This window comes from Triplophysa dalaica, chromosome 10 (assembly GCF_015846415.1).
Source record: "Triplophysa dalaica isolate WHDGS20190420 chromosome 10, ASM1584641v1, whole genome shotgun sequence".
NCBI lineage: Eukaryota > Metazoa > Chordata > Actinopteri > Cypriniformes > Nemacheilidae > Triplophysa > Triplophysa dalaica.
Window position 1 is genome coordinate 16,978,235 of NC_079551.1, and position 24,822 is coordinate 17,003,056.

The 24,822-nt window shown below is 37.9% G+C and overlaps 1 protein-coding gene across 1 annotated transcript; it reads left to right on the plus strand.

The window, feature by feature from the left end:
- The first annotated feature begins 6,498 nt into the window (after window positions 1-6,498).
- vasna (vasorin a) lies at window positions 6,499-22,761 on the plus strand. Its single transcript, XM_056759178.1, has 2 exons — window positions 6,499-6,729; window positions 18,586-22,761. Exon 2 carries the CDS (start codon window positions 18,599-18,601, stop codon window positions 20,681-20,683), a length of 2,085 nt encoding a protein of 694 aa, XP_056615156.1. The 5' UTR covers window positions 6,499-6,729; window positions 18,586-18,598; the 3' UTR covers window positions 20,684-22,761.
- The last annotated feature ends 2,061 nt before the right edge of the window (window positions 22,762-24,822 follow it).

Genomic DNA, 24,822 nt, shown 5'->3' on the forward strand with positions numbered 1-24,822 from the left:
TTTTTGTGTACTGTGTTTATAATATATTAGACAATCATTATGATTTAAGAATTGTTACAAAAAAATTCTCACACTTGCTCTGTGCACACTTTTTATGTTAATTCATTTTTATTGAATTGTCACTAAATTCATTGTTATATTTTTTCTATGAGACAAATATTGCTATATCTATGCAAACAGCAATAAACAGCCTAAACTCATGTCTAAATGCTGTCCCCTAGAGGTCATTATAAAATACTTCGAATACAGTCGAATCAAAGGTATTAAAAATGTAAAATGAGAATGCAGCCATGTTATCTTATCTAGGATTCAAAATGTTGAACGAACACATGCACCCATTATTATGTAAATAATAAAGTTATCCTTAAGCAAAGTGATAGATTTGTGACAAAAGTAATATTTTGATCTAAGTGAAATTGAAACATCCAAGCACTAAATTCAAATATTGCAACACTTCAGTATCTTTAATCTCACTTTATTCTGTGTCTGGCAAGAACACCTTTTGGTAGTTGTATGTGCTTTTCAGGTGTTCAACAAACTTATTCATAAGATAACATGACAGCACCTTTAAAGTTTAAAAAATAAAAACTTTTGGGGGTTACTGTTGTGCTTAAAGCAATGGGATCAATGGTGTAAACCAATTAAACATGAATCTAGTAATTTAAGATTTCAAGATTTGACTGGTCTATATTCTTATACTGTATGCTGCCTCATGTGAAACACAAAAAGAAGAAATATATCCACCTCTGTGCACATGCATTACTTTTAATGAAAAGTGAACAATTGTTTATATACTCAGTTTGTGTCCCCTGCTCGAATTACAGAAAAACTGGAAAGGGAAATCGGTCTTGGAAAATGTGTCCACTCCATACACAACAACAGACCAGGGAACAAAATATTGTGACCTCGGAGAACCTTGAAACCAAGGCTTTAATTTCTCTCTTACTCAAAAAGTTAGACAAACTAGCTGTTGAATAGTGTGATAGTAGTAGTATCTGGATTGAGTGTTTTAAGTTTGACCTCTTGAACCTTTCTGTTTTTACCATCACAAATTACAGAATTAGCATTAAAGAATCTTATTAACATGTTGCTTTTGAACTACATCCCAACCTTCAAAAGTAACAGTTAAAAGCCACACCAAACAACAGATCCGGTTTTAATTCAATTTATTACCAGTGTGTGAACATGCTGCCTTCAGAAAGGTGTGAAGTGAAGATCAAAATCACGTAAATGAGACCAGAACATTCTCTTGTTAAAACGCAACCTGTTTTACATTTAATGTGTGTATGAGCCTGCCGAGACCTGCACAGATTTGTGTTTTTGCATTTCGGGGCATTTAGTACTGGCATGTTTGTGTATTTATGTGTTTTTAAATACATTCTCTAGTCCCATCCAAAACCACAGTCATGCCCAAATACATACATACCACTCTCACACACAAGTACAACATAGACAGATCATCCTGATCTCACGGGAATTTGTAACTTATTTCACGAGGTGGCTTATTCATATGAATTTCGGACGATTAATAGAAAATGGCAACACTGAATAGGGAGGGAGGGAGGGAGGGAGGGAGGGAGGGAGGGAGGTAGGGAGGGAGGTAGGTAGGTAGGGAGGGACGGACGGACAGACAGACAGACATATAACGTAGATAGACAAACAGAGAGAAAGATAATGTAAACAGACAGACGCGTTAGATAGACTGACAAGAACAGTAGAGAGACTGACAGACAGACCGACAGATAGATACTGTAGACAGACAGATACTGTAGACAGACAGACAGCCAGATAGACATACAAACAGACATATACTGTAGATAGACAGACAGAAATATACTGTGAACAGACAGACAGATGCTGTAGACAGACAGACACGTACTGTAGACAGACAGACATAGAGACAGACAGATACTGTAGACATAGAGACAGACAGATAGACAGATATATACTGTAGATAGACAGACAGACAGAAAGATACTGTAAACAGTCAGATAGACGCTGTAGACAGACAGACAAGTACTGTTCAGAGACAGACAGATGCTGTAGACAGAAGGATAAGGACTGTAGATAGTCAGACAGACAGAAAGATACTGTAAACAGACAGATAGACGCTACAGACAAGTACTGTAGACAGACAGACATAAAGAGACAGACAGACAGTAACTGTAGATAGACAGAATGATACTGTAGACAGACAGACAGACAGGTGCTGTAGACATACAGACAGACAGATACTGTAGACAGACAGACAGACAGGTGCTGTAGACATACAGACAGACAGGTACTGTAGACAGACAGACAGGTGCTGTAGACAGACAGACAGTTGCTGTAGACAGACAGGCAGACAAACAAACATACAGACAGCTGCTGTAGACAGACAGACAGACAGTTAGCAAAACATATTACAGAGAGTCAGACAGATAGATACTGTAGATAGATACACAGACAGATAATGTAGACAGAAAGACAGGCATACGGATAATGCAGACTGAAAAACATACAGACAGACAGACAGATACTGTAGATAGATCGACAGAAACACAGACAGATAATATAGACAAACAGACAAATACACAGATAATTTAGACTGAATAATAACAGACTGACACGTACTGACGAAAGGCAGATATACAGACAGATACTTTAGAGAAAAGACATACAGACAGGCCGGCACACAAATACTGCAAAGATAGCTGCAAATCTATTGAGTAGTCCGTGTCATAGGAAAACATCAGCACCACTGAAAACAACTTCACTGATCTGAGACCTGTTTTACTCGTGCAGATAAAATATTTACTCAAGAGGTCTTTTCACTCTTCAGTAATGACAGGCAGTGGGAGGGGCTTTACATTTCCATAAAGTCTATGGGTTCCCATGGCAAGTAGTGTAAACTGGGGATGTGGGAACGAAGGTAACCCTAAGGTCACAGACACACAGGCAGCAGCAGGAGGGGCTGTATACTGCTGCTACTGTCATTGCTATCAGCTGTGTGTCCGTGGACAGTGTGTACAGTCATTAGAGGGATCACACACACATGCAGAATGGTGTATTGATCATCAGTTACGCCGGTCTCACATGCACTGAAGGAGTCAGAACAAACACAGCTGTTCTCTGATCCTACAGTAAAGCTCTGCTGCTGTCTTACACACACAAATAAAAATTGAGACAAACCTGGGAAATAAAATCACTGCTGTAAGACCCTAGTATATAGTAAAAAGTGTGTGTAGTGCTATTGCGAGTATTAATAATGATTTTAAATACGGTATAAAGAGCATACAAACGCTTATGCGGCTCACATCATCATGACTATTGATGCATGATTAAATCAGTCAATTGCTTTTTTTTAAATCAATAGAGTATTTCTTTCATACATTCTGATGGATCAGGTGTCAGAACTGCGGACAGGAACAAACTTTGCTGAATGTAAACTTGCTCCTGTTAAGATTCGTGGGAAAGTGTGTCTCCATGTTTGTGCACAGATAAGAAGATGAATAGTAGTTTTTATTAATGGGAGCAAAAAAGCATGTTGGTGTGACAGAACGAGAGAGAGAGAGAGAGAGAGAGAGAGAGAGAGAGATTGTGTGTATGTGAACCTGTTACAGTATTTCCGTTTGTTATGTTTTTGCCAGGTGGTAATATCATCAAAGACTGTACTAATAATAAGCAGAGATGCTTTGAAAATGAAACATGTTTTCAAACTGTAAGAGAGAAAAAAAGAGACAAAAAATTATTTCATTTGATTTCATTTTTATTACATAATTTTCTTAAAAAAATATATTTTTAATATATTTATTTTATTGTTAAACTTGTTATACTTTTATTTTTTCAATACATTTTCCAAGTGCTTTTTTTTGCTGTCTTTACTTGCTTTGTCCCTTTTGATTTTATGTATTTTCTTACTCTAGTATACACTTCTTACTCTAGTGTACACGGACATGTGGTTCTTGCTTTTGCAAGCAGTATCTGGCAAAGAACCAGATACAGTTAAACTGGCTCCCCTGAGAAACACACACACGCACATAGCTGCACGCCGCAGGCCAGATTCCATTCAGCAATTTAACCTTTTTTCCTTGATATAAATAATTTAGCTCATGCTTTTGCAGAAAGGAACCATCCAGTTACCAGTAACCAAGCACTGTATTTTCACAAAAGCACTTTCATCACAACATGATCAGAAATGCTTTTGCACATGAGAGACAGATTTGAGTCAGATTCGATGAAGGAGAAGGGTTACACAGAATAGTAATTTCCGCTATGCTGGGAAGTCTGGCAGAGGTCGAAGACTTTTAACACTGTTTCTGAACTTTATATATCAACAATCACAGAAAAAAAGAAGACGTTACATTAAAACAAGCAGCTGTGCTCTCAGATTGGACCTATTTATAGCAAATAATATTTTTCTTTTTATGAAGAAAAGTGCATTGTCCTCACAAATATAAAGGTTTGTGTATGTTTGCTTGCTTGCATGTGAGCGGGTTCATGACATGCAAGCATAAACTTTGGGGGAATTTATAAGCACTGAAAGCCTATGCCTAATGCTAGTTGAAAAGTTCACTACGATTACTCATTCGGATCTACTTTAATATAACATCCTGATATACAGAATAGCACAAATGCTTTCACACTAGTTCTCCTTTAGATAGAAATAATAGCTGAGTTTGTCAAAGTCGCCTTATAAATACCTCAGACTATAAACAGAAAGAGCAAATCTGTTCATTAATATGGCTAAAGATAAAATCCCAGCTTTGATTCAGTGTACAAAGTGATGTTTAGGCTAAAGCTTCAATTATCATGTGTTATGTGCTGTTGAGAAAAGAATGTATTGGGGGGGGTGAAATTCACTACTTAAGATAAGATGTAAACGTATGAATGGCAATACATGTCTGACAATATTAACTAACATCACTTTTCCCAGTAAAAATAACATAACCAATATAACTTTATAAAGTGATGCTGCGTAAACCATGGTTAGCTAAATTAAACATCATGATGTTGCATGAAAAAAGCATTTGAGAAGGTGGATCATGTTTCTCTATGCAAACTTGGCACGGGCAGACCTAAACAGTGTCTTAGCAGTACTTTGGATGAGCATCGGAAGTGTACTTTGATACCATTGACAATTTTCCAAGACACCGGCTATAAATAACTGTTTTCACACTAAGACAAACAAGCTGTCGCACTTCGAGCTTGACATTACAAGAAAACTTATGCATTTAAAAAGTGAGACACAAACATTTTTCATTGTTTTTGCCGTATACAAGTTACTGCAATTATTTCAAGCTTCGTAAACTGCATGACACAAAATGACAGTTTCACAATGCAAACTGTTGTGGTGTTTTGGTGAAGCAGTTCATATAATTTCCAAGTCATTTTTGTACAATTAAACTGAGGTTTGGAAAGATTGACTGAGGGTGTTTGTCAGAAAGGCAAGACTGAGGTTAACATAATTAATGTTTTCACTAATGTGCATAACTCATAAATATAAATATGAATGGAATCATTTGCTTGCATCTAAAATGTGTCTGAAATTAAATCAATCGCTTTTACACTGAAATATGATCAAAGGTAGCCTATAAACCAAACTATTGGTGAAAATATATTACAGGATCTTATTCTTATTACAAAGAATTGTTTTATTAAATAATCTTTTAAATTGTTTTATAAAATAGAGGACTAAACGACAGGGTCATGTTTGCCAAAATTAAAGGGCAGAAGACTACATAACATTTTACATTTATGCACTTGGCAGACGCATGCGACTTACATTGCATCATACTATACATTTGTTTCTCAATATGTTCAATCCCTGGGATCGTACCCATGATCATGGCGTACAGGAAAGCATTAAAAACTTGAGGGCATAGTGACTATAAGAACATATTCAACAGGGCAGGATTTATTTATCAATGCTTGATTTTTCATAGTCTGTAGATGGCACTGCATGATTTGTCTGTGTACTGATAACATAGTTCATGCAGTGTTGGTTTCATGGAATTAAAACACATTGTTTAGTATAAAGATATAAGGAGGCAATCTGTATAAAAATATCAAAAACAATATAATACAGCTGTTTATAATGTTTTTTAACAATGATTTGTATATCAGCCTCCCCCTGGGTGTACAGACTGCCAAGACTGAGTTCATTATCACAACTTCATTTAAATTAAAATATATTTTTAATGGATGCTTTATACATTAAAGGAAATGTAATGAAATATTTCTGCATGATGCATTTGTTTCACATGAACCTTCTAATTTGACCATATATTGGTTTACCGTAGTGCGGTATGAAACACACCAGTTTTAACTGCAAACATAGTCTAACATATCTCATAATGCACAGTACTCTATTCCATGTAAGTAGTATTATTTTTTAACATGTCCCATATCACCACTGCCCTGCGACGGAGAGCGGGAGCAATGCAGTCAGGCCTGAAGAGTTTTGCTCCTCCTTCCCAAAACTTTGGAGGTGTTGCGCTCTCGCCATTCAGTAAAACACGAGCGTGTTTAAAGCGCAGCTGTCTGGCTGGACGCAACCTGTTCGGATCGTCGGAACTTCATAAATACGCCGCGTAGTAATGTGTGTGAAAGACTGCTTTCAAAAGAAATTATTATAGTCTGTGTGACGAGTCTAGTCCGTCTACAAGAGCTTTAAGCGTCATTCGTTCACTCCGCGTCTCTTGTGGATAAAACACCGCACCGATCGCGATTCTTCTTGTATTTCTACAGGTAAGCAGCTCTGTGAATTACGCACTCACTAAAATATTGCGTACACTTCCTTTTTAGGGTGAAGATATTTAATAGACCTGCAAAAAAGTTTAACAAGATTAATATGGGCATGGACAACTGGGAAATACCAAGGAATTTTAAAATGGCGTTTTTACGTCTTCAAATGTTTTGGAAAACTAGAAGTAATGTAAATGTTTTTTTTATATATATAATTAGGCTTCTAAAACGTTTGATTTGAAATTAAATGCTGATTTTGAGCGTCATAAAATCCACTGGAACTACTGGAGATGTATAAGATCATAATGGCATAAATGCATAGTTTACATTTGAATATGTATGAATTAAACAGCTGTTTGTTTTCATTGTGGACACACACGTGCTTTTCATTTTGAGCGTTTGTGAACGTAAATATGCCCGCGCTCGCGCTGTCAAGCCTTCACCAAAGCACGTCCAGTTTAAACATATGCGCTTCGTACCAGGTAACCGAAGCCGGTAAATTATATCTTCATGACGTTGTGAACTTCCTGTGAACTTAAGTTGACACATTCCTCTGATTATCATTATACGAAGGGCAAATAACAAAATGTTTCTTATTTAGCATCTGCAGTGCATTTCTAATTGTTATTGTCGGCTGATGTTGACCGCCTGTGTTTACTTTAGTCCTCACGTGAATGGCGCGAGGCTTAAATAGTATTTTCGAAATAAAACAAATATCAGTGAAGTCAGTGTAGATCAGATGGTTTCAACCATCTTTGCTCTCATTAAACGTCCATCTTCTCTGTCAATCCGCTGTTAGGGCACTGAAACGGATGAGCGATATCTTGCATGCGTAATGCGTAAATCTGTTTAGTTACACGGTGCGTAAAGGAGATTACGTTCTGTTATTCCGGTTTCAAACCCTTTATTCCCGTTTCTTTAGAGACATCAGTGAAGTTTTTTTTCTGCTTTGGAGAATGTGCTGAATGACATGCTGGGCTATTTATTTTAGTGGATATGAATAGTTCTGGAAATCTCTACACATTTGTTTTAGATGTTGAAATGTTATATAGTGGGTGGATAAAACTTATGAAAAACATATAAGGTGTGTAGTGATCGATTATATTTTTTAGCTTACACTTAAAAATACACTCATAATAACTCAAAAAGTTTTTTGCACAACTGTACCGCTTAAGGCTCGTACCGCTTTATTGCATACCACAACATTACAACACTCAACTAGTCCCTGAATGCAAAAACCCAAGTTATTTGTTTATTTTATGAGTTTTTGTTTACGTATGATGTCAAGACCAAACCAAGGGCCAAGCTGCGAGTAAAATTTGACCCGTCATTAGCAATTTGCTCTAAGTTCAGCTGCATTCTTTCATAATTTGCGGTAATAACCACTGTGCATGTTAACGCTTTCGTCTTGTTTTCGTTCAGAGATAGAAATCAACTGGCAAGCTGCCAGTCATTGCTTTGCAGGGGGGAGGGGGTCAGGCTCTGAAGAAGGGATGAGAGTTTGAGAAAAGCAAAGATAGAGAGATATACAGAAGGAGACCAAGCAAAGAAGCAAACATTCCTGACACGGTGTCTCGGCAATTTAATTAAGGGGCTTGTGGGATGTTGGAGTGGGCACTCGGAGGTGAAGGCTTAACCCCCCTAGCGAGGCTTGTACTAATCCCAAGGGTCAGCTAATAAGTGCTTGGGTCATGCCACCATGACAACTAAATAGGGGAGTATCTTGGGAGCTTCCCTACCATGGAGTTAATAACTGCATGATGGACGTTAAGAGGAGTAAGTGTGTTCAGATGTTGGGGGAAGAATGATTTTAATTAGTCCACGGTAAAGAGTCAAGTGTCCGACGTGAAGAATGTTTAGATAGAAACCCTTTGATTGTAAAGTTGCATGCTTTTGTGTCTTGAGTGGAGCTCTGGCTCTCATTAAAGGTCATGGGCGTTCAACGGACTCTGAAACTCTAAATAACACTTCACTTGTTGTTTGGATTAAACCAATCACTCAAAATCCTGAAATCTGACTCAGCGGTGTAGTTGCCAGAGAATAGCCCCACCTCCTAAGGCGGTATTTAATTTTGCATTGCTTTCTTCCTCAGTGGAGAAATGGTGAGGTTGCGAATTGCAACCAATGGGTCACTCCACCCCACCCTTTTGCAGCGCTGCAGCAGCTGACACAGCAAGATGTCATGTTTTCGCTTCTTTCTTGAAGAAAATACGAAACGTACTCTCACTACTCTGTTCTGTAGAGCAGTTTGTCCGTTTAGTGCTACCGTAGAGACAACATGGGGAATTCCAAGTAAGCAGACCCACGGTGTATGTAGATAGAAAAAGCTCATTCTAAGAAATTAACATAACGCTTCAGTATGTAAGGTCTTTAGGTCTTTAAGGTCTGCACTAAATCAGATTGCAGAATTTCAGCACCTGTCTACCTATATCCTGCCTGCCCTATTGCAGATCTCTTTTAAAGCTGCAATCTGTAACTTTTGCCTACATATCGCCATCTCTGTTTGAAACATAAAATTGCGGGTAACTTTATGTACTTTATACGCACTGTCAGGTAACATCAAATTTACATTCCCCATAAAATCATAGCCAACAGCTCAACATACATGGTAAAAAACTTTAATTTGACATAATTTTCATGAATTGTTTAAATACAAATTAAAGAAATATAGTGCAAACCTGTAATTTTACTTTACAAATACTTATTTTAATGTATTTTTCAGGTGCCCCAGAATATAGTCTTCTTTTGTGTACAAAACCCCACACAAACACAGACAGGTATTACAGATAAACAAAAAATAAAAAAGCGATACTGAAGTTAAGAAATAACTGTAGGTCCTGTAATTTCTAAAGTTGTGGCTGCCCTGACTTGGATCTATTTGGTGTATAGCTATATTTTGTAGTGGCGTCCAGTTGTAATAACAGTATAAGTTGTACCCCATCCATGTGTATGAACATAACCGAAAGGCAAGGACCAATGCCAAGATAAACAAGATAGTATAAACACTCGCACAAAGCAAAATAAAAGCCAGTGAGGTTGCAGAAAAAATGTAAGCATGAATAAGACTAGATTTCATATTACGCATACAAAGAAAAGTTGCAGCTGCTCCAAACACGTGCAACTCTCGGAAAGTGGCCATCATGTAAGTATCTTTTCGAAAGAGAATGCAAGGGAGAGAGAGCGAATGAATTATGGAGTTTCGTGGAGTGTGCCGAGTGGTGGTTCAGGTTTTCACAACTCAAGAACAGCAAACATCCGTCTGCAGTCCTTCAAACAAACTAGTCCAGAAGTGCGCTGTTTGATCTATGCTTTTTTGGTTACTTTTGCTGATACATACTGAGTTTACTAAGGCCAACGCTTGGTACGAAACTTGTATGCAAGTTACTCATTGGTGAGAAATATGTTAAAATTATGGCCAGGTGCATTCTTGGTAACTTACACATTTGGTAGATACCCAAAAACCATCTTTCATTATGTTGAAGCTATGCGTTTTATGACAGCATGCATGTTTTGGCAATGGTGGATGGCGCCGTGTCATCCCTGAATTAATATGTCAAGACAGGGCCATGTTGATCACTATTGTATCTGTGTCTATTCGTAATTTCTATTCAGAATCTCGGCTTGAAATCGTTGCATTATCATTTGTTGCAAATTGCCGACTAGCCGCTTCGTCTCTGTACATGTCAGTGTAAATGCACCTTTACTCAAGTGCCATTTCTTTTGTTATGAAGACATTGTGTAACAAAACGCGATGTTGTGCCAGCGCATTCACGCAACTACGCCAACAGGTCGTTCTGCTTCATTTGTCACATTTGTCATACACACGCACAACAGAATCTGTCTGGGCGGCGTATTTACGCTTGCGAGCACATCATTCTGAGGAGGTAAACGTTCCCCCCTAGAGAGCCCCGAGGTCACTGTGGTACCCGTTAGGCAAACAGGTCGGGACAAGCAGCCAGAGAAACTGATTTGGTCTTGTTCCAGCATTCCACGGCATCACTGGAGGCGAATAGATTCTGGTGTCACATCCGTTTATTTGTTGTAATGGGCTGTCAACAGGTGTAAACAGATCTGTTACAAAACAAACTCTGGGATGTTGGGACTGAGGTGTTGAGCTCTGGATGCTGGGCTTTGCTGAGTGATCAAACACACATTCACACTTTTTGAGGCATTTGTTTTTACTTTCCCTAATATAAGGTATTTAGTTTAATTTATCTTTAGGATCTTTTTGAATTGAGAGCGAATATGTCAAATGGGCATCACTTTTGAACACTACTGTACAATGATACAGAAAGATCCCCATATGAATAACGTTATTTTGTATTTATGATCGAAAAAAAAAAGACAGTTGCACCATGACCTAAAAATATGGTGATATCGTGTTACTCCTTTGGTTAGTGTTTTTGTTATAGTCATGACTTATGTACTGACATGAATCAGAGGCTCTAGGAAAGTGAATCAGTAATGTGTGTTTGCGCTGCTGACACATTGAAAACTTCAGAGCCCCTGAGACAGAAAACATTGAAGCTGACACAGCTGGTCTGAAGACAGGACCCCTTGGGGGCAAAAGGGGGACGGTGGGGCAATTTGTTCCAGCATGTCCTAGAGACACAAACAGAAAGGTTCTCTCGCTTTTCTGTTCAATTGAATTGAGTGTGATTGATATTATTTCAGTTCACATTCTGGTTCAATTTCAGGTCAGGTTTGCATCAAAATCAGATTAAATAATTCAATAACATAAAAATATATATAAATAGTGACAGCATTGTTCACCAAAAATAAAACGTATTTTTTCACTCATGTTGTCCAAAGCATGTATATGATTCTTTATTCACAAAAGAAGATATTTTAAGAAATTTGGCTTTGTGGCCACACAGTGGAAGTCAATGGTTGTTTGGTTATCAACGTTCTTAAAATGTCTTCCTTTGTGCAGAAGAAAGAAAGTTAAGCAGATTTGAAAGGACATGAGGGAATAATAAATTATTAAATAATGTTCACTTGTTGGTCAATTACCCCTTTTTGTATAATCCCTCAGATGTATAATCTGCTGCACCTTCGCATTTTATTGTGTGTACATAATGCAGAATGTGTACATATGGTGTATAATGTGTATTGATAACTGTAAGTATGTCTAATAGTACACTGTGTGTAGTGAGTGTATATTGCACACTGTCATGTGTATAAGTCTGTACGTATGTAAATAGTACTATCTATATTTAGCACGCTCTCAAGAATTTCACTCACCAAGGCCCTTGTGCTGTGGTGATGTGACAATAAAAGTGATTTGATATGATTTAACAATATTGGCGTATCAGTATGAGATCTGCTAAAACAATTTCACTGCAAACCATTTTCACACAAACCATCGTTCAACACTCAACTTTTTGACTGTTGATACACACTAGCACCTGAAAACAATGCAGGCTTATGAGTAATGTTGTTAAGATCTGTGGCAAAAGGCCAAGAGACTTTTCTTCACACTGTTGTGTGTGGGTTGTAACAGCACAGGTGCTGCTTGACTGTTGTTAACAGGTGTATGAGTGTGCACCTGGGGTAGATGAATCTGTTTGTATGGAACGTACGTGTTTATCATTTTTTTTTTAAGATGTCAAGGTGAAAGCTGCCATGCCCCATTGAACACTGATTTGGCGTGAGGTTAAGCCTGAAAAACAGGTAGAGCTTAACACAATAATAGCAACCTGTCTGGAACTTACCATACCTGTAAAAAGAGAGAAATGGCGAGAGACAAGTATAGACAAGAACAAACAGTTCTCTCTTCTCCTCATTTGTCATAAAATGAGGAACGTTTTACCAGTGAATAGATGAATGATTGATTGTAGGTTTCATTGGCCCAACAATATCATTTTTTCTCTCTTAAAAGTCAACCTTGAACCATATTACTGGCATAGACACAACCAAAGATTACTTGTTTTCCAGTATAACACACAATTAAAACAAAACATTTTAAGCATTTTGCTTGTCAAATAAATTTATCAAGATATGGTTACAGAGAATACAGAGTTTATTTTGGACCCACAGGTCCTATAATGATAATAACCATATTATTATTATTAATAATATGTATATAATAATAATAATTATGCATTATTTTTAACTGTATTATTATTATATATTTATAATCATGAGTATTGTTATTATTATTACTGATGATGATGATAATACTACATTTAAAATAATTCATACACAATATTATTATTATTACATCTAGATGTATGCATTGAATAATAAGAAAGTTTCATGTTTTAAACAAAAATGCAGTAAAAAAAATTAAATTAAAATAGATGAAAAATTTTGAACAAAAGATCTGTGCTCTAAATAGATCCTCAACTTTGCTAAGGTGAAGTGTGGCATCTATAACTGGTGGAATGAATCAAAGAGGTGATGCGCACAATGCCATGGTTGTACGTTATGCCAACTGACAGCATGTCAGTCATAGCGCAGCACGTTTTCCATTATTCCACTCTAATGCTGTTTTTTCTTTAGATGGAGCCCTTCAGAAAGAACGGTACAAAACAAAAGGATGGGAAGAAGCGTTCAGTTCAAAAACACGCACACACCTTAAAATGCTTTTCATTCCTAACATGTGCTGTAATCTACGATAGATAGATAGATAGATAGACAGACAGACAGACAGACAGACAGACAGACAGACAGATAGATAGATAGATAGATAGATGCTAAAACTCAACAATATTTGTTGTATAATATTGTAATAATATTTTATACCGGTAATAATCTACATTTTACATCTTGGTGAAAACTACAGAGGCATTGTGAGGACCCTGATTTCAACTCAAGATCATCTTTGTAATCGTATATGACGGCCTGGCGTGTGTCTGTGGCATGTTTAAGTTGGTCTTCTTTGGTCTTCTGTCTTGTTACGTTTCTCACATTTCACACAAAAATGCGACGTCTACCGCGTTGCATGGCTGACTGCGGGATGGAGCGGAGGGAACCCGATCCAGGTGTGCACACGCAGGCACACAAACACACACACACAGCGCGTAACCTGAACTGCACGGTGCCCCTGGGAAAAGCTGGAGGAGGATCTCATACTTTTATTGTACCCAGCCTGGGCTAAGCCTATCTCCTCTCACCTTTTCAATGTCTTTTTGTGTGCGTTCGAGTGTGTTTGTCTGGAGGGCACAAAGTGCATGTGTCTGCATTACTGCTATGACTGAAACTACTTGTTAAGAGGCCAATATAGGGTTCTAATAGCGATATCCAATGAAACTCACGCCTAAAGGTGAGATCTTGTCATTTCAGCATTAATTGAAGTACATATAGTTGAGTTTAGAAAGTTTCTAACTTTTGCTTCATAGTTCTTTAAATAAAAGAAGGTTTAGCAAAGGACCCTCCTAATGAGCATCAATTTTTCATTACCTGGAAATTCTTCGGCGAACAAATACAGTCTTGATGTTACATTGTAATTTGATTAGCTAAAGAAAAAAGAAAGATGTTTATTTTACATTCGAAACGCCTTTCTTGCTTGTATGACACCATCTAGGTTGAGCAGACTATTGGATAAGCTATGTAGACATTGTTTAAGAGAATTTAGCCAAAAAAATCCTGTCTTTTCTCAGAACCTAGCGTTTAAAGAAGCTTTTCCAATAACTAGAGAATAAAAGGTTGTTTAAAGAATGTAATAACGTTCCCCTGTGGCATCAGGCTATAAAATTCTTTATGGTTCAAATTGGAAACTTTATCTTTACGAGTGTGCCATGCATGCACTTTAGTTTCACTAAAATCGACAATCCTTGTTGGATGACAACAAAGAGGTTTGCATTGGCTCCGGCTCCGCATTAGTAGCTTCTGTTGTGGTTTAAGTGAAGCATGAGGAAATCGCAGTTGTCCCCGTTGAATCTGTTTCATATTTTAAATCACCCGCATGCACATGTGCTTGATTCAAACATGCATAAACAAACAGGCTTACGGGCACGCACCCACTCAAACAAAATACACATTTAAATAGTGCACATGTCTGTTTCTCCTTTAAATCCTCCCCCTACCCTAATCGTGAAACAGTTGCTTTATGGGAGCGGTCTGTCACACAGAGAGACTGCCCAAATGCATTCTGGGTAACACAATCCAGCTGTGCTCGAGAGCTGCTGAAGTATGTGTCTATTCTAAGAACACAGGCTGCAAAATGATGGCAATTAAGTCAATTATTAAAAATATTGATAACACTAGCAACACCCTTATTTAAATAACTCCGTCATACACATCTTAATAAACATTAGTGTTCATTTAAGCTGCTTTCGGTAACTTTTGGTTAAAGGTAAATAAAAGTGAGTTTTTTGGAGCAGGTACATACAAATTTCCAATACCGTTTCAAAACGCAATGCTTATTAGAAAGATTTTTTTATGAGTGTTCGCGTACGATTTCAAAGGAAATGTCAATTAGATGTCATTTGACTTCAACCAACATAAAGATAATGCAAAGTACCCTGTAATTTCATATTGTAAACAGAGATGGCGATAGAGAGGCAAACATTACAAATTGCGCCTTTAACTATATAAAAATATATATTTTATTTTATTTGATATTAAAATATAAAGTTATGTAAAAGATGCAGAGATTTTGTTAATTATTATTGTTTACATGAATAATTATGAACAATAACAATTATTGTTATTTTTATATAGTGCCTTTAAAAAACAGTGCTTTTCGATTTTCGATTTTCGAGCTTATATTTACAGAAACAACATCAATAAAACACACATACGTAGTATATGAATCAAAAAAGCTATCCTAAAATATATTATAAAATTTAAAATACGTTTTATAATTTTAAATATAGTATAAAATAAGTTTTAAGGTGAGAGTTGTTTGAAAAAACTTCCAGATTTTGGTTCCCTAATGTCACCTAGGAGTGAGTTTCATAATTTGGGGAATAACAGGAAAAGCTCAACAATAGTGTTTTTAAGCCAATTTTGTTCAATGAAATCATTGATTCACTAAAGCTCTAAATATAAGAGAGAGAGAACAGGTTAGAAGATTATTCTTGTTTATAACCTGATTTAACCCTCTGAACCTGTTTTAAAAACTGAGCTACTATCATACTGATAAAACCAGTACAGTTCAGTTAGTAGCGTCACTGCTTATAGTTAGTCTACAAAACACACGCACCTAAATACTGTTGAGAGTCTATTTGGCATCTAAGCTTTCGGTTTCGGCTGTATTTATTTAGAATTTTGCTATTTAAAAGGAGTTACTCGGAGGAAAGTATTAGATGGATCAATGGGCTAATAAACAAAAGCTAAGCTAACATGAAATGCTATTCAACCAGGGTCGTCCGAGATCTCTGGTATTGTTTCTCTCTCATTCTCTTGCTTTTGTTTCATCTTCCTCTGCAATTCCTCTCTCTCATCACCAAGTAATACTTAAAAACACACCGTCAGAAGTAATGCGAAGTCTTAAAGGAATGCAAACGGATGTTTTGTGTGTTTCTCATTCGACCGGGCATTTATTCATCATAAATTAAGAAAAGCTTAGCCAAGCCTTGAGGGAATGTGGCTTGTCGAGGAGATACCCGTCTATTGATTGTTGGGTGTGTGTGTAAGCATGTCAGCGCTCTTTTGTGTGTTTATGTGTTTGTGGAACAGACTATGCCAAACAGAGAAAACTTTTTTTAAAGTGTATCTCTGAAGGCTCTCCTTATAAGTCTTTCAGTAAATAAACGTAACCGCGGTGTTAACCGGTTTGCCTGATGTACCTGCCGAGTAGCAGGTGGCACCTTAAGTCGTGTACCATTGTTTCAGTGTGGTACAACCTGGACTGCATGAAACCTGGCCAATATCTTAAGGTTATGTAAGGGCTCTCTTAACAGGAGACGCTGTCCACAGTTGTTAAAGTTTCTTTTGCCTAAAATTCTTTAGGATAAACAAAAGAGAACAAAAGAAACAATTACAGACACTGTACTGTATGAGTACAGAGCTAAAAAATGAATGTGAAGATGAGGAATATTCTCTCAGTTTTTGAGATCTCGCTTGTCATCAAATCTAAGTGGATTTAAATAAAAATGTGCATTTCTGATATCAATTTGAAGTGAAACCGATCATTTGAAGCTGATGCAAAGTTTAATAAATACAGATACTCACTAAAATAACTGATAAAAACCCTCTCAAAACTATCACATTTGTGGTTAGATTAAAGTAATGTAGATCAGACTGTACTGTAGAAATATCACCGTCATGTTCGATACGTCAAAGAAAGAAACTGTGTTTTGTGTTCTGCTTTACCTGTGGCCATCTTTTCGGTTTTCATACTATTATTTTTGAGAGGGCAAACAAGTACAACTTGTCTGAGTCTGAATACGAATAAAAGAGACAGAAAGTGTTCAAAAGAGAAATGTCTGAGATCACATTTATAGTTTTCTTCCTGAAACCCTTTGGTGGCCCCATCCCTGCAATGAAGATGGATTTTTGGGGTTATTGCAAAATTCCTACCGTGCCGGTGGGATTGTGAATGTACAGGAGAAAAAATAAAGGGCAGGAGAAAAAAGGACAGAAGAGAAAAAGTAAGGGTATCATGCCTGCATTAATGAAAAATATATTTTCATATAAGAATATCCCGGAACGCATTTTTATTAAATTCCAACCTGTTGCGTTTTAGTGTCAGCGAGGTCGCATTACGCCGTTTTAAAAAAAATAGAAGGAAAAATGTATGTAAGTTTTATGAAAAACTCTGAAAACAAAGTCAAACTGCAACATTTGTTGGATGTTTCATCACATTTTAAAAACATACTAACAGTAATAAAACGCCAAATCACAATAAATCATTTGTGGACCTTATTTGTGTACCTATCGCCATAAATAGGTAGGATTAAAAACAATTTTCATCATTATTTTCACAACATGAATCAAAAGTACTGAGTAGTAGAACAAAACTACACAGCTGAAACTAAGAACTACTGAGTGTAATGAAAGGATAATTGATAATTTTACTAAGATGAAACAGTCAAGTAATTATAACTCAACTAATAGAGCCAAATTGAACCTCACATTAGCTAAACACAAAATGAAGTGCTTACATGTACCCTCCCAATGTTTGATATTTCCATTAAATAAATTAAGAACACAAACGACTACTACACAATCCAAGGTCACTTCTACAGAAACATTGTCAGATAATTAATACCAAATTATGTGTGAGAACATATAAGAACACGACTATTAGCAGTTTTCCCAGCAAGCAGCCATTGCCCGTCACCTTCAGGTTGGAAAGAAAGAGCTAATGTGGGAGAAAAAGCTCACAATTGAAACCTCAGACAGACAAATAGATGAATAGTCTGTGTAGAGCTGCCAAACCAATGGCTGTTCATTTGCTTCAAAAGACTGTGCCTTGAGCAGCCAGATCTCTTGTAGAACAGTAAACTGTTCTTTGTATCCACAGACGTACACATTGTTACCTCAGAGGTGAACGAGATGGGCAGAGGCTTGGCCCGGCTCTTTGTTCACAGGAAAATCAAAGGCATCTGAGAAATTGTCTAACAATTAGCTTACTCGAACTACACAGTCTCCAGACTTGAAAATCAAGAGGCTTAAAATGGTTACAAAAAGACCTCGGCCTGATCTGTTTCAGTTTTAAATAACTGCTTTAGAAAAGCTAAGCTGTGTTAAAGAAGAATCAACAATGGTCCACAACAGTTTTGCAATTATTTTATGCCTCAAACCCCCATTCATCGACATCAAACTAGAAATCAGTTCATTATTTCCGAAATCAAAAACTGACTGTATCTGTTGCCATAAAAATCTAATGTTTTCAAAGATTAAAGATATAGTGAAGTGTAAAATTTATGTAATTTTAATATAAAGTTTCTGTTTTTGGCATCATAGGTTTCATCCTCAAATGCCAGACACGACGATGCGGGTCCTGTGTTTCCTGTCCCATCTCATTTTGTTGCAGTTACTGTGTGGGTCTCTGAGCAGCGGATGTCCTCAGATATGCACGTGCAACCCCAATAACTACATCTTATGCGTCCAGCGGAACTTGGTCTACATGCCTCGTGGTCTCCCCTCCTCCACGAAGGACCTCTATTTGTTTCAGAACAACATCAACACCTTGAAAAAGCAGGATTTCATAGAGCTTGAGCAGCTAGTAATGCTGGACCTGAGTCAGAATATCCTCAGTGAAATCCCTGATGGGGTTTTCAAATCACTGTCTTCCTTAAAAAACCTGGATCTCTCCTCAAACCGCATCACCCATATTTCCAAAGACTGTTTTAAGGGGCTGCTTAACTTGGAAAGGCTGTATCTCTACAACAACCAAATTCGGAGTATTCACCCAGCTGCTTTTGAGGGATTGGAGAACCTACTGGAGCTAAAGCTTCAGGGCAATGAAATTAGTGTGTTGCCAGCTCTTCGACTGCCTAGACTGCTCCACCTGGACCTTAGTTATAACAGTATCCCACCGCCACGACTTGATGATCTACAGACCCCGCACCTTGAGTCCCTTAAAGTAGCTGGATTGGGTCTGGTCAGTCTGGATGAGGGACTGCTTAAAAGTCTGGTGAACCTACATGTTCTGGATGTCTCTCAGAACAAGCTTCAGGAGATACAACCTACACTGAAGGCAATGGCAGGCTTACGAAACCTCAATTTATCCGGTAACCCTTTGGGTTCCCTTAAACGAGAGGACTTCAAAAATCTGGTTTATCTGTCAGAACTTGACTTGAGCAGTCTTAACTTGCATGGTTTCCCCGACAGATTCTTCAACCTTTTCCCCAGACTCGAGCAACTAACCGTAGCTGAGAACCCCTTTAACTGCATCTGTCCTCTGGCTTGGTTACCTGCATGGCTGAAGGATGCAAAAGTTCAGTTGTTGAGGACTAAGGATACTCGTTGCCACTTTCCTCCAATAAATTCAGGCAAGGAATTGGCAATGCTGGAGCATAAAGATTTTGGCTGTCCCACAACGACTATTGAATTAATAAGTGCAGGGACAAGCAGTACCACAAACAAGCCAACAGACCCTACTACACCATCAGGTACAACGCATGCCATTCCCCCTCCACCACCAAGTAAGATGCCTTTTATAGACAGCGACAGCCTCCTTCCCTCTCATACCACTGCCTCCCCCAGCAGAATCATAGAGGAGCCTGAGGAAGAAGAACAAGAAGAGCTTATGTGCCCTTCCAGTATTTGTCTTAATGGTGGAACATGCAAATTTGACTCATATGGACAATTTATTTGCCTGTGTCCACCTCACACATTAGGACACTACTGTGAGGTTCAAAACGAGGCTCGACCTCCTCCATCTTCCCCAAGAATTTCCATCGAAGCCATTGCAACAGTTCAGCCCAAAACAATCAGCTCCCATCATGTAACCAGCACTTCCATTACACTAGACCTTCACCGCTACATCGAGACACGGCCACAAATCCGTGGTGTTCGTCTGACTTATAGGAACTTGTCCGGCCCTGACCAGAGGCCGCTGTCGCTAAATGTGCCTGCATCCTACCCTGAGTACACACTCAGAGGGCTTCAGTCCAATAGCACTTATTCTGTATGTGCTAGCCCACTGGGTGAACCTATCCATTCTTCCATTGATGCCTGCGTGGAGGTTCGCACAGCAAATACACCGCCACCCTCCCATGAACCCAGCGTTGACAAGACTGAACCGTCATCCTCTCTCATACCCATCGTGGTAGCCGTTGCGGTGGTGATGGTTGCAGGTATTGTAGCCGCTGTGGTGGTCATCCGTCGCAGGAAGAGATCCAAGGCTCCTATAGAAATGGGTTTACATGAGACCTCCCCTCTGGAGTTGGAGGGAGTCAAAGCCAATCCAGAGAATGGGGTGACGCATTCAAAACAACCCGACATTACACCCTGCCCATCTTTAACTCTCAACAGCTTAGAATACGATGCACTGTTAATACAAGGACAGTGTCCAGCCAACAACAATTTAGGCTGCAATAAACCCTCTTATGTGTAAAAGCCATAATGTGCTACTCATACCACCACTCCATATGGAGCAACGTGCTCCGTGACTCCTGCAGGCGGGTGGGATGCCAACACCAGATAGACTCTGGTTGGTTGGTGAACATTTTAATGCCTCCCGGCCAAATGCAAGTTCATACTGACTTTCAGTATTTAAACTAGGTGCCTTTTATTACAGCAATATTAGAGCTTAATGAGGATTTCTCTCTCAAATGAAAGAAATTGCTGGAGAGTAGTGTTCCTAGGATATAAAACAGGACGCTTTAGAGGTAAATTGTGTGGCTGGCTCTTCAAGCGATAGATATGAGTCAAACGTTCTTGCCTGGACGCCTGGACATCTTGGTCCAGAAAAAAATGCACTGATCGAAAACACTGTGGGAAAGAGGTGCTTATTAGCTGAACCTCTAAAGAGATGCTTCAACATCAAAGCAGCCCCTACCCTCCTCCGTCCTGCACAAGAGATTATTTGCTGTGAAAAAGTGTAATGAAGAGACAGTTTTCTAACATTTAGTTTATACAGTTTGCTGAAGCTGATGTTTTGAAATTCTCATTTTTTGTATTTTTATGACATTTATGAAATTATGTGTTTGTTTCTGTTGAAACAAGGGTCCAAAATTAACATTCCCCAAGTGCCATATGTGAGTACAAACTGACATTTTCTTGAGTAAATAGACATCGGTTCATCGCTCCAACCGACAGATCATTTTATTTTTTTAACTAAATTATTATCATACTAATCAACTAAAATGTAATAATGATAAATTTGTAGTTGACCAACACAAAAACATTCCCATAAGACCAAAAATATAATTTAATTAAAAATATGCAAGACATTAAGTGCATATTTCAGTATTACATGAGAAACATTACCGTTGGTACGTTCTCTCAATTCACACACCATTGGCACAAAGTTAATTTTGGATCCTGCTTGAGACTGTAGCATCTTGTTCTTACTCTTCTGACTTGAGCGCAACAAGTTAAAATGACTTTTCTTTTTCTGAATGAAAACAAACACGCTATACTTGTGCTTAGTTCGGCGAACGTCTGGCAAAGAAACACTTTGCGAGACTATAAACACCCACAGCCATTTTGACCTCAAACAAATTCCACACATTGACAAACAGACTGGTACTATATAAGGAGATGGATAACAAACGCTTTCAGCAAAGCTGTTTTTTGATGTGCCAACGTTCTAAAAATGTCCCGTAGCCATAATTCAAACAGAGACCTAAAAGAGAGAAACTAGAAGGAAGGATTCAAAGCAAGGTTTTGTTTTTGTATGCGTTTCCAAGCTGAGCCCAGTTTATGCCACACAACGAATCAAAGCCAGATGGCTCGGATCACCAGACCCAAAACGTACACAAAGTGCTGTGGCGGCACCATGGTAAAGTGATGGTATCAGGTGGTAATGCATGGTACTTAGATATGGAACTGAGTGATTTTGATCTTCACATTCAAACAGGGTACTTATTTAAAAAAATATGTTATTACCATGGAACTTTTTTAATCTTTGAGACTGAAAACAGCAGTTTTGTTGTACTCCTGAAATGTTCATTTGAAACAGCCTTCACGTGAATCTTAAACTTTTAATAATGAAAGTAATAACCATGGTAAGCCTTTTTTCTTAAAAGAGACGTGCTCTGTGAAAGCTCAAATGTGTCCAGACCAAATGTACAGTAGAGTTGCATGTTTATGTGCATTATCTTGTGGTTGTGTAAAGGGGAAAAGAGCCAATACTCATATCCAAAGTGAGAAAAGGTAAATTGTCAAAATTCTTTTTTTAACATGCAACTTTCATATTTATGAAAGTATGAAGTATGTGCACTGAAGACGCCAGCGCTTAGCACATCCAAACATTTGAACTGGAATGAGGTGCAGCTTTACACAGCATGAGGGGCTTCAGATATTTGAAATATTTTCAAACCTTTATCAAGTTCCATGCTTATCTTGGGATGATTGCTGTTTTTGTCTTTTGTTGTGCCAAGTTTTGATATTTTTTTTGTTTGTAAAATTTGAATCCTTTGGAAGAAAATGTGATGTATTTTGAAAAAAATAAAATAGAAAAAAATCTCAGTATTATGCCTGTTCTTCCCTGCTAAGATCTTTTGCTTGACTTAAAACAGCAGGACCTCAAAGCTTTAATGTAATTTAACAAAACTGTTCATATTTATGGATTCAAACAGTGTGAGGGGAATAACATTGGTTGTAACTTCATTGCTTGAGTTCGGAGTATCACGAATAAAAACTAATGTCAGACATTTTTAGGAATAAGGCCACTTATTCCAGTAAAAACAGGCTGGCCAGATGCTATTCTTTAATAACCCAAGCTTAATGCATGATTATAGACTCACATTTAGGACTTTGTATCTTTAAATCCTAGTTTCACACCCTTCATACATTGGGCGTTGTATATAGGTGTGAAATATGCTCTTGAAGTTCACCCAATAGAAAAAAATGTTGTTCAAAACCTGTATATGACTCTTTCTGCTGTGCAACACAAAATAAAATATTTCGACAAATGTTTTAGGTGTCAATGTGGCTTTATGTTCTGAAGAAGAAAGAAAGTCAAAGAGGTTTGAAATGAAATGAGGTTCAATAAAAATCCCTACTTGATTCTTATTTCACCACAATATACAAGTCAATGTAGTTACAAGACTAGAGTTGTAATGCAGATAATCATTTTGGTTCAGAATGTCACGTTCATTTGTCGAAGATGCGTGTTCATGTGCACAGAAAACTGTGAAACTGAATCGGTGGACACTGTTCAAAATGAGACTCGCATCACTGAGTGCAGCAGCACGTCTAACATGGTTCCCATTATGGCGCGGTCAGTGGGGAAAACCAAAAAAAGAGGAATTTTATTTATTTAAAAGAGCTGGTGCTGATAATGTAAGGCCAAGGTGGCTAGGGTCATAGAGTGAAACAAGCTAGAGAAGAGGGAGAGAGGTGGAAGGAGGTGCCGGGGAAGGAAAGATGGCTGTAATTTGAGTTGAGACTGATGGTTGGGTCTGATAAATGCTCGAACGGCCCCTCGCTTGGCAGCCCCCCGTCCTGTGCTTACATAGCACCGATAGGTAGCAAATCATCAAACTCCTCACTTAATACAAAATTCGAAAAGACCAAGAAAGAAAACACTAAATAAAAAAAATATGAGGACCATATTCGTAGATTAGATCAGACTGGTCATAACATAATCGTCTGTTTACATCGAGCTGAGTTTTGCAAATTCCATCCAGAGGTCACAGTAAATAAGCAAACGTTCCTGCATCTAGAAAAGCATTAAAACTTAAAAAGACGATTGGACAAGCACTGTTTTAACAAGCGGGGCTGTATGCAGCTGTTACGGTTATGGATTTAGATAGCAAAAGGTTATGAGTGTTTAGCAGTATTTTATAAGAGATGACAACTCTAAACAGACCAAAATTACAGCAGCACACACAGGACACAAATGACAATCACAACCTCTGTGCATTAGATTTACATTCCATCCCAGTGATCTTAAGAGAAGTATAAATCAAAATCAGTGGTCTCCCACATGAGATCACAAACTCTCTCTACACAACTATATTTATTAAAAAAATTGTTTGGTTGTAAAAAACATTTGTTGTAACTGCTCAGACCAGGTGGGCAGCTAGTTTGCGACCCCTGGTTTAATTGGTTGATAGTAATCAGACCCAGATCAATAAACAGCTCCCTCCACCTCATTTCTTCTCGACCTGGATGGACAAAGGGTCTCTAACACACACTGCTGCCTGAGGGCTCAAACCCCCACCCATGTTTGACCTTTAACCTGCTGGAATAAGGTGCACCGCTGAGGCATGTCACAGGCATTCTCGTGCACGTGCACCCACAAGTAGAGGAATATTTGTGTGTGGATGTGGTAGATTTCATTATTTATTCACCCTCGCGTTGTTCAAAACCTGTAAATGACTCTTTCTTCTGTGAAAAACCAAAGAAGATTTTTCTTTTGTGGTTTTGTGTCCATACAGTGGAAGTCCATGGGGTCTCATGTTGTTTGGTTACTAACATTCTTCACAATATTTTCATTTTTTGTTCTGCACAAGAAAAGAAAAACTCATGAGGAAGAGATGATGAAAAAAGTTATTTTTTATAATTTAATAATATATATGTTAA